The sequence below is a fragment of the Macrobrachium rosenbergii genome, chromosome 44 (assembly GCF_040412425.1).
Source record: "Macrobrachium rosenbergii isolate ZJJX-2024 chromosome 44, ASM4041242v1, whole genome shotgun sequence".
Lineage (NCBI taxonomy): Eukaryota > Metazoa > Arthropoda > Malacostraca > Decapoda > Palaemonidae > Macrobrachium > Macrobrachium rosenbergii.
Window position 1 is genome coordinate 27,555,570 of NC_089784.1, and position 15,999 is coordinate 27,571,568.

Below are 15,999 nucleotides of genomic sequence, written 5' to 3' on the forward strand. Positions count from 1 at the left end.
TATATATATATATATATATATATATATATATATATATATATATATATATATATATATATATATATATATTTACATATACTGTACGTATACATATAGAGTATATTTCTTTTATATACACGATATATACATATCGTATAAATATGTACGTATTTATGTATGTATTACGTATAAACTAACTCTCTCTCTCTCTCTCTCTCTCTCTCTCTCTCTCTCTCACTGACATGTTGAAAGCATACGCACGAGACATGAACATCAAATGGGCAGTAGATTGCAATAATCGACGCATTTTAATTAGGCCTAATTATGGCATATTTATGCAAACAAGGCAAAGCATCCGCGCCGTAGGCCTAGTTTGCATCCTGAATACCGACCCAACAACACGCCAAGCTGTACAATACTCCGGGTAGCCTGACTGATAATTGAAGCGTTTCGAACTTAGGCCTAACAGAAAACAACAGTTAAATATGACTTCCGATCAATACATAATTCTGCAAAGCTCATTAAATCAACCACTAGGTGATAATTATATAACGCCACCGGAAGTGCCTAAATACGGATAGAAACGAAGGGGAAATTAAAGAAATGTAAGGTAAATGACTCAAATCATCAGAGACAATTCAAATATAATTGTAATGACCAAATTTTTGCTTTTTCTTGTAAATACCAAGCCGTCTATTAGTATGTAACAATTTACGTTAAATGACTCAAATCATCAATAAGACAATTCATATACAGGCTAATTCTATTTACCAATTTGTTGCTATTTCTTGTAGGCCTCATTAGCAAGCCGTCTACTCGTTAGTCTTACTAAAAGTTACGCACACAAACTATTCAATACAGACTAATCATATTTTCACAGCACGGACTTAATAAAACAGTTGACGATCAATTAGGAGACTTACAAGTAATGCATAAACCCACGCATGAAATAAACTGAACATGTTTATATACTCTGACATACTGCACGACATAAAATCTGAGATTACAGCTTGTATCGTGACGTCAGCCATATTAACCCAAATAGATTGAGTGGTGCGCTACTCTTGCCGAATGTTCGAGATCACTAAAGGAGAGACGTTTTCTGGGCAGATTTTAGTTAGCATCTGATCGCAAACAAGTTGCCAACACTGGAGGCAACAGCGAAGTTGTCTATTCTTGTGTCACATCGACTGAAACTTGTTCCATCAATATCGTGCGAAGTTTGACGTTATCCTAAATTCTTAAAAAGATTTAGAACACTTACTCGTGTGACATAGTCTTATAGCAAGTGTTTTCAACACCTTAAAAAAAACATTATAACAAGTCCCACAGAAAAAACATTACCCAGACCCCAGAGATGCAAAAATAATGCAGAGAATAAAATAAAAACAAACAGAAGAAAAGACTCGCAGCTTAGCTTAAGGATGTTTAGCCTAATCAATGGACGCCGCAGCTTTTGCAACCTTGAACTTCTGTTTCTGCAGTTGGTTGGATATTCCGCTCCGGCAATGTGGTACGTAAACTGGACGAGCATAATTTAAATACCAATATCTGAATAGTGGATACATAATTATTTATAAAATAATCTTTTCGTAACCTGATACTTGCATGATGCTTTCTGGGCTTTCGAAAAAGGGACATAGGTTGTACCGTAACCTCTGTACGGCAAGATGACTCGTCCAATGAAGTTTAACTTAATAAGTTTACTCTGGCCCTTTCTCACAGTCCGATTCATTAAATAAACACGTCAACAAAGACAAATACAAATAAATTTTACGCTATTTTCGGTGCAAGAGTAGCAATGAAATAAGAATAACCGGAATATCTCAGTCCGCCACAGAACCGCGCGCTGATCCGAGTCACACTTGATATCAATAAAGAATAATGACAGCCTTATTCTAGTAGCGCATAAGATCGGAAATTGAATGAAAGGTTGTAATATAAAATAACTGTAGCATTAGTAATAATTATCTTCTTTAAGTAACTGTCAGTTAGTAAAGCTTTAAAATTACTGAAGAAATAACATTACAACCACTACAAGAAAACAATATTATTGCCATTATTAATTTTTGTAAAACGCGTGATTATGTGCTGATTATTTTCATTACCATTATTATTATACAAAGCTAAAGATTTGCTTAATAAACCTGCGACGAAAATAATCACCTTCCTTATCATGAAAGAGGAAAAAAATAATGCAATAAATTTAACACCGATAATTTTCCGGATCAAGCGTGAGAGGGCATTCTGGAGATCAGCCACGCCTTGCGTACCATATCACGGAATACTTAAATTGCCAGCTTTCCTATCATAAAGTGAATTTGATATCCGTGTGTGTGTGTGTGTATGTGTGTGTGTGTGTGTGTGTGAGTTTACACTTTTGTATCTGAGTGTTAGTAAATTTTTTGGTTTTGTACAAAGATACAAAGTTAAAATGATTCAAAGGACTTATTTTAACAGAGAGAGAGAGAGAGAGAGAGAGAGAGAGAGAGAGAGAGAGAGAGAGAGAGAGAGAGAGAGAGAGAGAGAGAGAGAGAGAGAGGTTCCGTAAACCAAAATACTCAACCGGGGATAGGCTAAATGCATTTGATAAGCCGAGAGAGAGAGAGAGAGAGAGAGAGAGAGAGAGAGAGAGAGAGAGAGAGAGAGAGAGAGAGAGAGAGAGAGAGAGAGAGTCAGTAAGGCAAAGGACTAAAATGGGGAAAATGCATTCCATAAACAAATAAAAGATAGCACAAAGAGAAGAGAGAGAGAGAGAGAGAGAGAGAGAGAGAGAGAGAGAGAGAGAGAGAGAGAGAGAGAGAGAGGTACAATCGCACGTAAAGGGTGACCTTTACCGTAAACAGGGAGTGCGATGGTATTTGGAATCGCGCCTTTGTTTTGCATGCATCCGGAAGGCACGCCGGTCAAAAGAGAGAGAGAGAGAGAGAGAGAGAGAGAGAGAGAGAGAGAGAGAGAGAGAGAGAGAGAGAGAGAGAGAGAAAGGACGTCTGGCAGAAATGATAAAACACATCGGCCTCACTTCAAAAACACGCGCAGTATAATCTTGCCTTCACAGTCAAATGACATATGCAACAGGCGTGAGAAGACCCCACCACAGAAACCACCCATTAAATAATTTAACGTCACGTCGGTCCGAAAGATTCTAATCGAATAACCAGACGAGAGGCATTCCTGAACTTAGGAGACCACTGCTGTAGACGTCTCCTTCAGGAAACAGAAGAAAGATGAACTGGTGTTTTAACCATCCGTCTGGGGGAGTCAGTCATTATAATAATAATAAAATAATAATATTAATAATGGAAGTGATGCCTGCATCATCTGCATTCAATATATATAGGGTTTTCTCTGTTTTTCTGATAATTGCTGAAAAAAAAACAATTATCAGAATGATAGAGAAAACTTATTTAGACTGAATGCAGCTGATGCAGCTACCACTTTGAAAACTACATGCTTAAAAGAGGGTCCTCTACCCACATTTAATAATAATAATAATAATAATAATAATAATAATAATAATAATAACAACAACAACAACAACAACAACTCCAGTCGCAGAGATGATTCATGCAATATTATGTTTAATCCAACTCCCCGCTGTCATGTCTCCCCTGGGTTGCATGCCTTGCAATCACTTTGCAGTGGCCTTTCCAGCGTTAACAATTCTCCCTTTTCTTCTCGTAATACGATAATCGCTAAGCCTCGATTAAAGTTGATTTTACACGTGGCTGATCTGATTGTGCTTCATGCTGACGCGTCCTTGAGAGAGAAATGGGGTATTTCCTGCGTTTAAAAGCGGAATATACACTTGGGCCAGTGGATGAATCATTACATGGGAACACTGCAGACATGAAAGGGTACTTCCACATCAGCATTCTTGCTTTAAACTTCAACCGGTTCATTAGCTCCAAATAAGAGTAAAAATTTCAACATGTTTCTTATTTCCTGAGAAGAGTAAAATCTTCAACAAATTCTAAGATCTGGACAAGAGTAGAAACTTCAAGTTTCTTAGTTCCTGAGGAGAATAAAATCTTCAACAAGTTTCTAAGATCTGGACAAGCGTAGAAACTTCAAGTTTCTTAGTTCCCGAGAAGAGTAAAATCTTCAACAAGTTTCTTAGTTCTTGACAAGAGTAGAAACTTCAGGTTTCTTAGTTCCTGAGAAGAGTAAAATCTTCAACGAGTATTTCAGTTCTGGACAAGAGTAGAGACTTCAGCAAGTCTCTCAGTTCCTGAGAAGAGTAAAAGTAACGCACCAAGCAAATAGAAAAATACACGACCACTGTAAACAAATGTATCAACAGCCGTCAGAAAAGAAAAAGATTTATTTTGCTAAGTCACACAACAAACCAAAGTTTCATGATGACAGGCCGGGTACCAGAGAGATATCTACGTCCTGCATTACGTTAAATAACATTTTCCCAGTGGGCTCAATGAAAAATTATACTACCCTGTATATGCAACTGAAAATTACAATGAACCGAATAAATGCTTTCAAAACACATAACCTGCCAAACTCCTAAAGTGGGCTGAACGCACGAAATCGAACAGTTTATATCTTTCACAATCAGCTGTTTACCTTCAGTTAATCTAATCTATAATCTTCACCTAGACTTTACCCCCTGGTATGGAATTAGCAGTAAATATTTCTTTGAAATACGTCGATTTTGAAAATACTGTATTTTTTCGCGTATTTGTATAATTTTAACACTGCTCACCAGATGACAACAAGCAGAATGGATGCAATTATTAGCAAAAATTTCCAAAAATGAATCAACATCAAATTTTGTTCATTGACGTAAGTATCAAGACTAAAATTTAAAATTTTTTCAAGTATGATCACACATCGTTCAAACAAACATAAAAATACATCAGGAATTGAGTACCAATATAAAACTGTGACTAAATAAGTAAAAATCTTTGCATAATATAAAGTTCAGGAGGTCATCACCCTTTTACACATGATGTACAGCATACCGGTTTAATGCAGAGATAAATCTTCCATATTTATCAAATACATTCAAAAGATGCAGTGACACGAGCGAAATTCAAAAGAGCCTATTGAATTCTACCTCTACAACTAGTTCCTATTCTATATAACCCAGGCTACCTTTGCTTCAGAGCAAAAAGAGCAAGATACTTTAGTAAAGCTATTCAAACATCGAGATACTACTTTTGTATGTCGTTCATTCTTTTTTGTTTTTTGTAAAGAAACAGACAGACCGACAGGCAGAGACGCAAATAAAAAATGCGCAAAGTACAAATGCAGATCGTAAACAAAAACACGAAGGAAACAAAAAAGCAAATCCACAACTCAGCGGCAGATTTGAAAGCCCAGTCAAAAAATCAGTCACCAGCTTTTGGAAAAAAAAAACTGGACTGCACAGAAAGGGAGACAAAACAAAGCAAACACGGACAGACAGATGGACGGACAAGACAAAAAGAGGAGGGAGGGTGGCAGGGAAAGGGGGTGGGGGGGAATTATCAGTTCCCCTTCCACACGACTTGCTGAGTTTTGTGCGAGACAATACTACGAAAGGCTTTATGAATCAGACTTAATTGAATTGTGTCAAGTGGCAGGTCAGACATGTATATGTTCCACCGCCAGCGGATCAAAAGGACCAGATGCTGTGAGGTAACCGACGTGGGAGATTTCCCTCTCTCTCTCTCTCTCTCTCTCTCTCTCTCTCTCTCTCTCTCTCTCTCTCTCAACAGTTTCTCTATAACCTTCCCTAAACACTACACGAATGTGGATGTCCATGCTTGCTTGCGCTCTCTCCCTCTCTCTCTCTCTCTCCGCAAGAAAAAAAAATTCAAAAACCTCGCTACGAACCAGGCATTGATTCTTACTGGACTGGAAGATTCCAAAGAGGGAAGTGGAGGAGGAAAAGAGCGTTCATGATGTCCCCACAGACAGGGACACTGCATGAAGGAAGGTGTCAACCCAGTGTGTATCCACCTTTGTCAAAGTCCAGGGTAAACTCATGCGAAGTAAAGTAGACAGCCGCACCAAGATATCGTTTATTAATATAAAATTGACGACCACACAATATAGAAATCAGTGCATATAATACTTTGATCCCCGAGGAGCTAGTTAAGTCAAGTATACCTTAGTTTTGCCAGACCACTGAGCTGATTAACAGCTCTCGTAGGGCTGGCCCGAAGGATTAGACTTATTTTACGTGGCTAAGAACCAATTGGTTACTTAGCAACGGGACCTACAGCTTATTGTGGAATCCGAACCACATTATAACGAGAAATGAATTTCTATCACCAGAAATAAATTCTTCTAACTCTTCATTGGCCGACCGGGGAATCGAACTCCGGTCTAGCGAGTGCCAGTCCACAGCTCTACCGACTCACCCAACGAAGAGCTTCCGAGGGGCTAGTACTAAACACGGCGTCCCAAGGAGCTTCCGCCATGTTTAGTTCTAGCACCTCAGAAAAGGTGGATACATACCGGGTTAATACCATTAAGGAATACCACATACAGTAACCTCGCTTAAGTCGGACAATCTCTAAAGATGAATCCGTTTTTATCCGGATTACGACGATTTCAAATGGATGTGATACCGTAGCAACAAGAACAATAGATATCATAACTCTACATTAGTGTATTAATAAGAAGCCAGTAATAATGGTAAAGTTGTAGGAAGCCATAAATATCAATTTTAGTTTAGTAATGTAGTAATATTAATATGTTACTATTAATATAGCCGTAGGAAGCAACCTATATTAATTTTCATAAAGTACTAAGAAGCCAGCAACATAAGTACAGAAGTAGAAAGCCAGCAATATTTGTAGTGCAGTATGAAGCCAAACTGTAGTGCAGTAGTAGTAGGAAGCAAGCAATTTTAGTGGATTTGTGGGAAGCCAAAATGTTAGTAGAACAGTAATGAGCCAGCATTATTAGTAGTGGAATGAGCAGCCAAAATGTTAGTACAGTATTAGGAAGCCAGCAATATTAGTGCAGTAGTAGGAAGCCTGCCTGTTATATTAGTACATTAGTATGAAGCCAGAAATACTAGTGCAGCAGTAGAAAGCCAACACGACCAATCAGTCTAACAATAACTACATTTTTACAGCCATTTACCTACTACTGATAAACGGTCATAACGAAGGCAGGTATGTAGAATCCTGTTTTTTTTTTTTATCCCGGCAATTTCACCCCGGTATTTTGACTCCCGGTAGATTGAGATCCGGTTTCTTAAACACCCAGTAATTTGACACCCATAATAAACCAATAGCTTATTTAGGAAGCATATTTTTTTAATAGCTTCGGGTAATTACCTTTTTTACGTAATGGAAATTACATAATTTGATTGTTTAGTAAGTAGGAGGCTTAGTTAACATATATATATATATATATATATATATATATATATATATATATATATTTTTATTTATATATATATTAAATTCAAGTATAGTAGTAACATTTGTCAGTTGCATCCGAGCTCCTGGCTATAAAGAGATTTTTTATAACCATGCCTCGTACCATTAAGAACACCGGTGGAGGAAGGAAACTCGCAGATGACTGAAATTGCATTTACGAAAGGTAGAAAACAAACGCTGATGGAATAAAAAAAAAATTATCGGAAGTGTGAAGTGAAGAGTTGCAAAGCACGCCTGTTAATGTAGGCTATGTAGGCGTGCTTCGCAACTCTCCACTTCACACTTCCAATAAATTTCTGATCCATCGGCGTTTGTTTTCTGCCTTTCGTAATGCAATTTCAGTCATCTACGAGTTTCTTTCCCCCACGGGTGTACCCGGTCGATATCGTTCTCGGCTAGCACTTTGCTGGGCCTGCGTTCGATTCTCCGGCCGGCCAATGAAGAATTAGAGGAATTTATTTCTGGTGATAGAAATTCATTTCTCGCTATAATGTGGTTCGGATTCCACAATAAGCTGTAGGTCCCGTTGCTAGGTAACCAATTGGTTCTTAGCCACGTAAAATAAGTCTAATCCTTCGGGCCAGCCCTAGGAGAGCTGTTAATCAGCCCAGTGGTCTGGTTAAACTAAGGTATACTTAACTTTTTGGTTATAAAAAATCTCTTTATACCGCCAGGAGCTCGGATGAAACTACCAAATGTTACTATTATACTTGAAATAAAAAAAAAATATATATATATGTCAAACTAAGCCTTCAACTTACTAAACAATGAAATAACGTAATTTCCATTTCCTAAAGAAGGTAATTGCCCGAAGCCACTGAAAAAATATGCTTCCTAAATAAGCTTTTGGTTTATTTTGGATTTTGGGTGTCAAAATACCGGTTGTTAAAGAAACCGGGTCTCAATTTACCCGGAGTCAGAACATCGGGAGTGAAATTACCGGGACCAAATTTCTTGGAGTCAAAATACCTAGATCCGTCATTACATAGGTCCATTTAGTACAATCCAACTACCCTGAAGTTTATCATACCCAGTTCAACTATGATATGCTCACTGTCCCATTTTAGGGTCATATGAATAGCAAACGACTGTCAAATATTGTAAAAATGATTGATTTTATGCTATAAATTGGATTTCAATAATTACGTTGGGGTCATAAATTAAATCTTTAGAGCCAACCAGTGACACTACCGCTATACAATTTGGTTATCTATAAGTTAATATGCATTAAAACATACACGGAAGAACACGCGCACATTCACACATACACAGATACACACACACAACACATATATTATACATATATATATATATATATGTGTATATATATTATATATATATTGCTTAAAAACTTCCTTATACCTCCCTTCTACCTTTAATAGGCCTGAAAGATGAAACAGCCCAGCCCACTTCAATATAGTCTATGTACACATCTCTATTATAATTTTGGAACCGATGGCACAACACAATGACTCTCTCTCTCTCTCTCTCTCTCCTTCCTCCTCCTCCTACTACTACTACTATTAATGTAACTGCATTTGTCACACATTTTTCTTGCACATATCAGGCCTAAAAAATACGTCTGTCCTCAAGCGTTTTAAAGAGATACTATGACTATGAAAGCAACAGAAGATATATCTGCAATGCTTAGGAATTAATATAAAATAAATAAAAAGTAAAATAAAATAAACTTACCCCACACAGGACTTCTCCCGTCTCCAGAACCTCGAAGAAGTTATCGACATTGATATCCAAGTTATACAGATTGTGGAGCCATTCGGCCAAGTCCTCCCTCATGGCGTAGAGGTACTCCTCGGAGGTTTTGAAGGGCCTGAACGGCCTGGGTTCGAGCAGCATGATGGAGTCGCCATCGGTGTTGTCCTGGGAGAGGTCGTGCCCCTGGGAAGCATGGTTGGTCGTGTGACCCTCCCCCCCGCCTGTGGTGAGGAGGGTCGTGCAACAATCGGCGGCAGACATTGGCAGACACTGGGCTGGCTGCCCTTTTCCTGAGTCCACTTATTGATCAACTATTTTCTTTTATATTCGTTTTCTTTATTTGCTGCAGTTTTAAGGGAACGGCTTTCTATTCCCTGTTAGTGATTCGCTGGCTCACGCAATACAATTAGGCGAGCATATATAACCATAACATTATGGCAACAATTAATTGCCTGCCGACTTGATGATCTTAATTTAAAATTTATCAACTATATATTATATCCTTTTATCACAAGCAGCACATTTCTGTCATAAGACTTAGACGTATTAAAATTTCGAACACCGGTTTGCTTTACCACACTGTAAGACCAAGAGTTTTAGTTTATTTATTAATTTTTAGTAAGTAAGCGACTTTGTAACTAAAAATTAGGTTTCACTGTGCAATCGTTTTTGTATGTTAGTCTCAGTTAGTAAACATTGTGTATTTTCTTTTGAGTTAGCCTATTGTCTCTTGCAGTATTTTCTAACTAAAATACTGGGTAGGCGTGTTATAAGTTAGGAAGCACAATATTTCATTTTTTGTTTTATTTCTAACAATTACATCCAAGTTTCACAAAACTAGGAAAATCCTATTCGGGGAAAAGTTTGTAATTATTTGAAAGGACAACACGACAGCATCTTATATTAATGTGGAAGTCTAAATCAAAACTTGTTTTGAGGTCTACGAAAATAGAACGGAAAAAATAAGCATAAAAAATTCATAACAAAAATTTACAGAAAAAATCCTTATCAGATGATTTCACACATCAAGAGTGCCTCTTGTCTTACACATTCCGGAGTGCCACCAGAATCAATAGTCTCCACACGTCTACCAGCTGACTGTGCATGGGAAGTGTCAGTGTGTCCCGAGCACTGTTAGCGATTTCACACAGGATTGAAATTCAGTTAATGAATACGGAGGTTCAGTTCCTCCCTTTAACTCATAAATAAAAAAATGTCTCTAGGTTTCACTTACCCTTTCTAGATAACAAGACAAAAAATATATGAACAGATTCACTTTCGGGGGACACACGGGTAGATGTCCTCGAACCAGTTCACAGTTACGGTATTTTCCGGGTAATTTTTCGTCTCTTGTCTACTTATGCAAAAGATTCTTATAAAGAATTCTGAGCTGCTATCGTAACTTATAGTATTTCGTGTTCGTGGAAAAACTTCACGAACTGAATCCGTAAGCAAAATGAAATAATAATGAACTAACAGCACACACCAGTCACCAGACGCTTTGCACCACCAGTCTCTCAAGATGTGACACTCCAAAAACCTTCAAAAAATGAGCCTTGTAAACACACACCGAACTCATTTGGAACCTGCATTTTATGAATGGATAAGCCTAATAGAATGTAGATTCGGAAAACATGGCTCGAATTGGCACATTGTTCCTCCTACATTAGAGAAATAATGACGAAACTGGAAGAGTGGAAGGACGAATCACGTTTCAGCGGTGTGCGAAGGAGCGAGCCAACTAAGACCTTGCCTCGACACAGTCACAACACACACTGAAAATGTGATTTTATTTTGCTCGTCCGACGGTCCGAGTCCGTCTGACTCGAAACATCTCGATGGCAACTCGACCCGTCGACAGTTGCGAGATGTCGCCATCGAGTAGGATTCGTCACGATCGTAAACAAGGAAATTTGCTTCAAAAGCACACGTGGGAGCGAAAACGACTTACATTTCTTCTCAGTTGTACAGAATTATTGTATAGCTGATACTGAAACTGAAAATCTATACAGAAAAAAGAACTGGCGAGCGCGGCAATGCATCATTAATGCACACTTCATGAATAATGATTTATTGTAAACTGGCAGTCACCACCAATTACGGATTATAAGCAAGGAATAATTTTTAGTTGGTTGGGCATCAAGTGTTATAGTGACAAATTCTATTGACTATTAATAAGTATAGGCTATAAAAAGTCTGTCTTTGATAAATAATATGCACATACATTATATATATACATGTATATACATATTTAACTATATATATATATATATATATATATATATACACATATATATATATATGTATATATATAATATATATATATTATATATATATATATATATATATATATATATATATATATATATATATATATATATATATATATATATATATATATATATATATATATATATATATATATATATATATATATATAATATACTCTTTCCTTTTCTCTCCTTATCACAAAAAGCACCTGAAAATACCATAAGCCATTGTTTTCACCTTTAGTAAGCTATTTTTAACTTTGCATGTACAAATTTCTCATCCTTTAGATTCTTCTTTATCCACATATGCAATGCTCATAATTCAATTCAACAGCTTCAACCCACTTCTTGTTTTTATTGATATTCAATATCTACCTTTCACTACTGTAAAGGATACTTCAACTTCGTATTCCATTGACACATTTCTCTAGCAAATCTTTTGCATAGGCCTACTTGATCTCAGTTGCCTTGCTATCCATAATAACATTCATCACTCTAGCTTCCTCTTTCCGATATAATTTCATTACCTTGCTCTTACTCACACTAACTATTAGTTTTTACTGGTCTCTGCAATTTCTCTTCGCCAATCTAATAAACAAAAAAATACTTCATTCACAACTCCCCCTGCTCGTCACTCACGTTGGTATCTATTTTCTTACTTTTCTATTCACTGCATCCATTGAAGTTTAAAACACCACGCACACACACAATCGGTAGCCTGAGTATTTGCCGAAAGGCAACTGGTCGAAATATGATTGGCCGACTGACAACTAGTCAAAATATACAAACAGGTCGAATGACCATTGGATGAAAAGGACAATTAGTCAAAAGGCTAATTTTTTCAATTGGCTCATTAAATTGATACGTTATCATGATATGGCTATAATAAGCATTTCCGTAGTTTAGCATGCTTTAGTTTAAGAAAACTTAAAAATTAAGAGTTTTAAATGGAGTTCATCATGACAGAAAGAGGTACAAGAAAACACCTCTACGAAGGATTTGCATACTAGGGTGATAAAACGTGTGGCAGCAAGGTTTATTGGAGACAGTTTACCAAGAACAAACTACTCTTTAGAAGAATGGTACAATATTTTTAATAGACGTGTTTCGGTGAAACATCTGACGATTCCAAAACTACTTAGAAAAATTTGAAGGAACAAGCGAGTAATGAAATTTTAATGGGAATTAATATTTCTAGAAAAAACAATACTTATGTTCGATAAATAAACGTTTGAAAATACTTGTGCAATTACAACTGAGACGAAGGCATAACTTTCCTAAAAGCAAATATAATTTATAAAATTACATTTTTTTTACTTCAATTAAAATATTCATGTTTGAAATTTCCTAAAAGCAGTTGCACATAATTTACAAAATTAGTTAATTTTTTTCACTTCAGTTAGAATATTCATGTTTAAAATTTCCTAAAAGCAGTTGCACGTAATTTATAAAATTAGTTAAATTTTTTCACTTCAATTAGAATATTCATGTTTAAAATTTCCTAAAAGCAGTTGCACGTAATTTATAAAATTAGTTAAATTTTTTCACTTCAATTAGAATATTCATGTTTAAAATTTTTTCCTGTCTTAAATTTACTTAAAAGGGCTTTGTTCTTTGTATTATAAAAATGAAAGAAATTAATAAAACAATTTTATTTTGTCTTAAGCATTTTTCTTTGTATTTTCAAAATGAAAGAAATTAATAAAAAAAAAATTCCTTTCCATTTGTTTTTATTATAAGCATATTTAATAGTTTTTTTCGACGAACTGTCGTTATACTACTTGTCAGTTCGACCAGTTGATCAATGTTCGCCTAACTGTTTTCGAAGAACTGACTTTCGACCAGTTCTCTTTCAGCAAACGGTCTGGATACCCACACACTCATGAGTCATAATACCCTCTTGTCGTGAACCCACTTTTATACCAAACCAACAAAGTTCAAAACTGCATATTCATACACAAGATTTGCTGCCTTACACCATAACGCTTCATCGGTGTAACACACTGCATCTCTACCAATCCTGTCAAAAGCTTTTTTCCAAGTCCACGTATTCCACATAAAAGGTTTTTCCTTGTATTCCCAAACTTCTCCTAAAGCCGCTTCGTAACAAACACTTGATCCACACAGTTCCTCGTTGGGTGAGCGGGTTCCGTTCTCAGCTACCACTTTGTTGGCCGCGAGTTCGAATCTCCGACCGGCCAATGAAGAATAAGAGGAATTTATTTCTGGTGATAGAAATTCATTTCTCGCTATAATGTGGTTCGGATTCCACAATAAGCTGTAGGTCCCGTTGCTAGGTAACCAGTTGGTTCTTAACCACGTAAAATAAATCTAATCCTTCGGGCCAGCCCTAGGAGAGCTGTTAATCAGCAGTGGTCTGGTTAAACTACAATATACTTAACTTAACTTGACCCACACACACGCCCTCTTCCTTGTCAACATACTACAGGACACCAGCACTTGCTGATACATACTTACACATGCGATAAGCGATTGTTCCTTTTCTAATATCTTATCAAAATTCCGGGAGAAAAGGATGTTTATTTAAAACACGTGATAAACATTAAGACAGTGCCTTTAGCAATTATGTATGATTTAATTTCCTGTCGTTCCTTGTGTTTATCTATGTAAAAATAAATAATAATAAGCCTATTCCAGCAGGATGTGTAAACATGATTTGCTTCTGAGTTGGGTCTTACTTTGATCAACTCAATTTGATATCTGTGAAATTCTACGGGAATACAACACACTTTTCACCGTCCGTAACCGTGTGTGTATATAAAGAGCATAATATGGTACAGAGAATGATGATGATTATTATTATTAATTTTATACAGAACATGCCTAGGAGTCTACATTAACTTACTAAGTAAGATGCCTCACAGTATCTGAGGGGATACATTAAACTTTTCGCCAGCCGTAACCTTCGTGTGCACATAAAGAGCATAACATGGTACAGATAATAATAACGATGACTTACTAGGATACCTCAAAGTAAAATGCTTGTATATATGTGGGTGTGTGTGTGTGTAACTTTATAACGTATTGATTACCAGTCTGGGTTCTTATACCCGTCTCGTCTCTTGTTTGCCTTTTTTCCGCACACGAGCGTTTTGCTTTGAGGTATCCTGGTAAGTCAGTGCGCTTCTAGGATTGCCTTGTGTAAATATGTTAGTAATATTACTCATCATCATCATCATTATTATCTGTACCATATTATGCTCTTTATGTACACGCGAAGGTTACGGATGGCGAAAAGTTTAATGTATCCCCTTAGATACTGTGAGGCATCTTACTTAGTGTATATATATATATATATATATATATATATATATATATATATATATATATATATATATATATGTGTGTGTGTGTGTGTGTGTGTGTGTGTGTGTGTGTGTGATAAATGAGAGAGAGAGAGAGAGAGAGAGATCTAGGCCTCCTGCTAAATATTCTGGAACGCTTTGTGTAAAGATACCTCAAAACTTCAAATTAAAACTCATATGCAAAAAAAAATTGGAAAACAGATAAGGGACCAATATAAAAAACCGGATTGGTCATTTTTACATCACATAAATATTAATCATCAGAGTTAGACTGAGCATAGTTATGTTTTACCTGTTACCAAATTAATATAGTTTTAGTTTTCTGTAAAAGAAAACTAATGAGATGGTTTTTTGTCTGTCCGTCCGCACTTTTTCTGTCCGCCCTCAGATCTTAAAAACTACTGAGGCTAGAGATCTGCAAACTGGTATGTTGATCATTCACCCTCCAATCATCAAACATACCAAATTGCAGCCCTCTACCCTTAGTAGTTTTTATTTTATTTAGGGTTAAAGTTAGACATGATCGTGAGTCTGGCACCGCCCGTGGCCGAAAGTTTCATGGGCCGCAACTGAGAGTTTCATGGGTCGTGGCTGAGAAATTCATGCAGCATTTTACGCTGTATAGAAAACTCGACTGCGCCGAAGAAACTTCTGCGCATTATTTACTTGTTTGGTTTGTTCATGTTGCGAGTCCCACAGACGGCGTGGACGGGAGTAACTCCACAACCAAAACAAAACTTATTCGGAAGTTCTCCTCAGATCGCATTAAATGTGCAAGAAACTTTGCAGTGTATGCTAATGAGATATTTGCTGCTTTAAGTCCTAGAGGAAGAGACAGACACTCCTCTTAACGGGTGGAAGATTAACCTGGAAAAAACAGAAGCAAGATGAGAATTCTAAAGCCAAAAAAAAAAGTTCAAGAAGAGAAATAATAAGAACCTCGAGACACGGATAGATAAGTCTGTCCTGTTATTCTTATAACTCTGCCATCAGGGTTGTATATTATTGTGCGTGTTACAAATTCTCGAGAACGGATAAACTGATTTCGATAGTTATAGGTATTATACGATTCAAACTGACGGATATCCCGTGACTCTGGCGATCTGCCGCCGCTGAAACCATCTTCCCCATTATCACCCATTCAAATATTGACAGCCCTTTTAGAAAAATCGAGAAACGCTCTTTTCCCAAGATTTCCGTTTCTCTCGTCTACCGTCCCATCTCCTTCCTTTCCTCGCCCAAATTGTCTTCTTGTCTCTCCCTCTCTCTTTCTCTCACCTTCTCCCTCTCTGCTCAAGACCAAGAATAATGACT

The 15,999-nt window shown here is 36.7% G+C and overlaps 1 protein-coding gene across 17 annotated transcripts in view; it reads right to left on the reverse strand.

Annotated features, from left to right (window-relative positions):
* pigs (pickled eggs) overlaps window positions 1–10,911 on the reverse strand; it is a 423,876-nt gene extending 412,965 nt beyond the window's left edge. For 3 of the 17 annotated variants that reach the window (XR_010850390.1, XM_067088122.1, XM_067088120.1), the window contains exons 1-2: window positions 10,755–10,911; window positions 9,069–9,937 (exon numbers count right to left, since the gene is read on the reverse strand). Coding sequence is in view for 10 of the 17 variants with exons in the window: in XM_067088122.1 (XP_066944223.1) it covers window positions 9,069–9,350 (282 nt within the window). In the remaining 7 variants the exon portion in view is untranslated. Of the gene's footprint in view, window positions 1–9,068; window positions 10,030–10,754 lie in introns of all 17 variants that reach the window. The other 14 variants (XR_010850391.1, XM_067088123.1, XM_067088121.1 and 11 more) reach the window with 11 other exon arrangements.
* Between the last annotated feature and the right edge of the window lie 5,088 nt (window positions 10,912–15,999).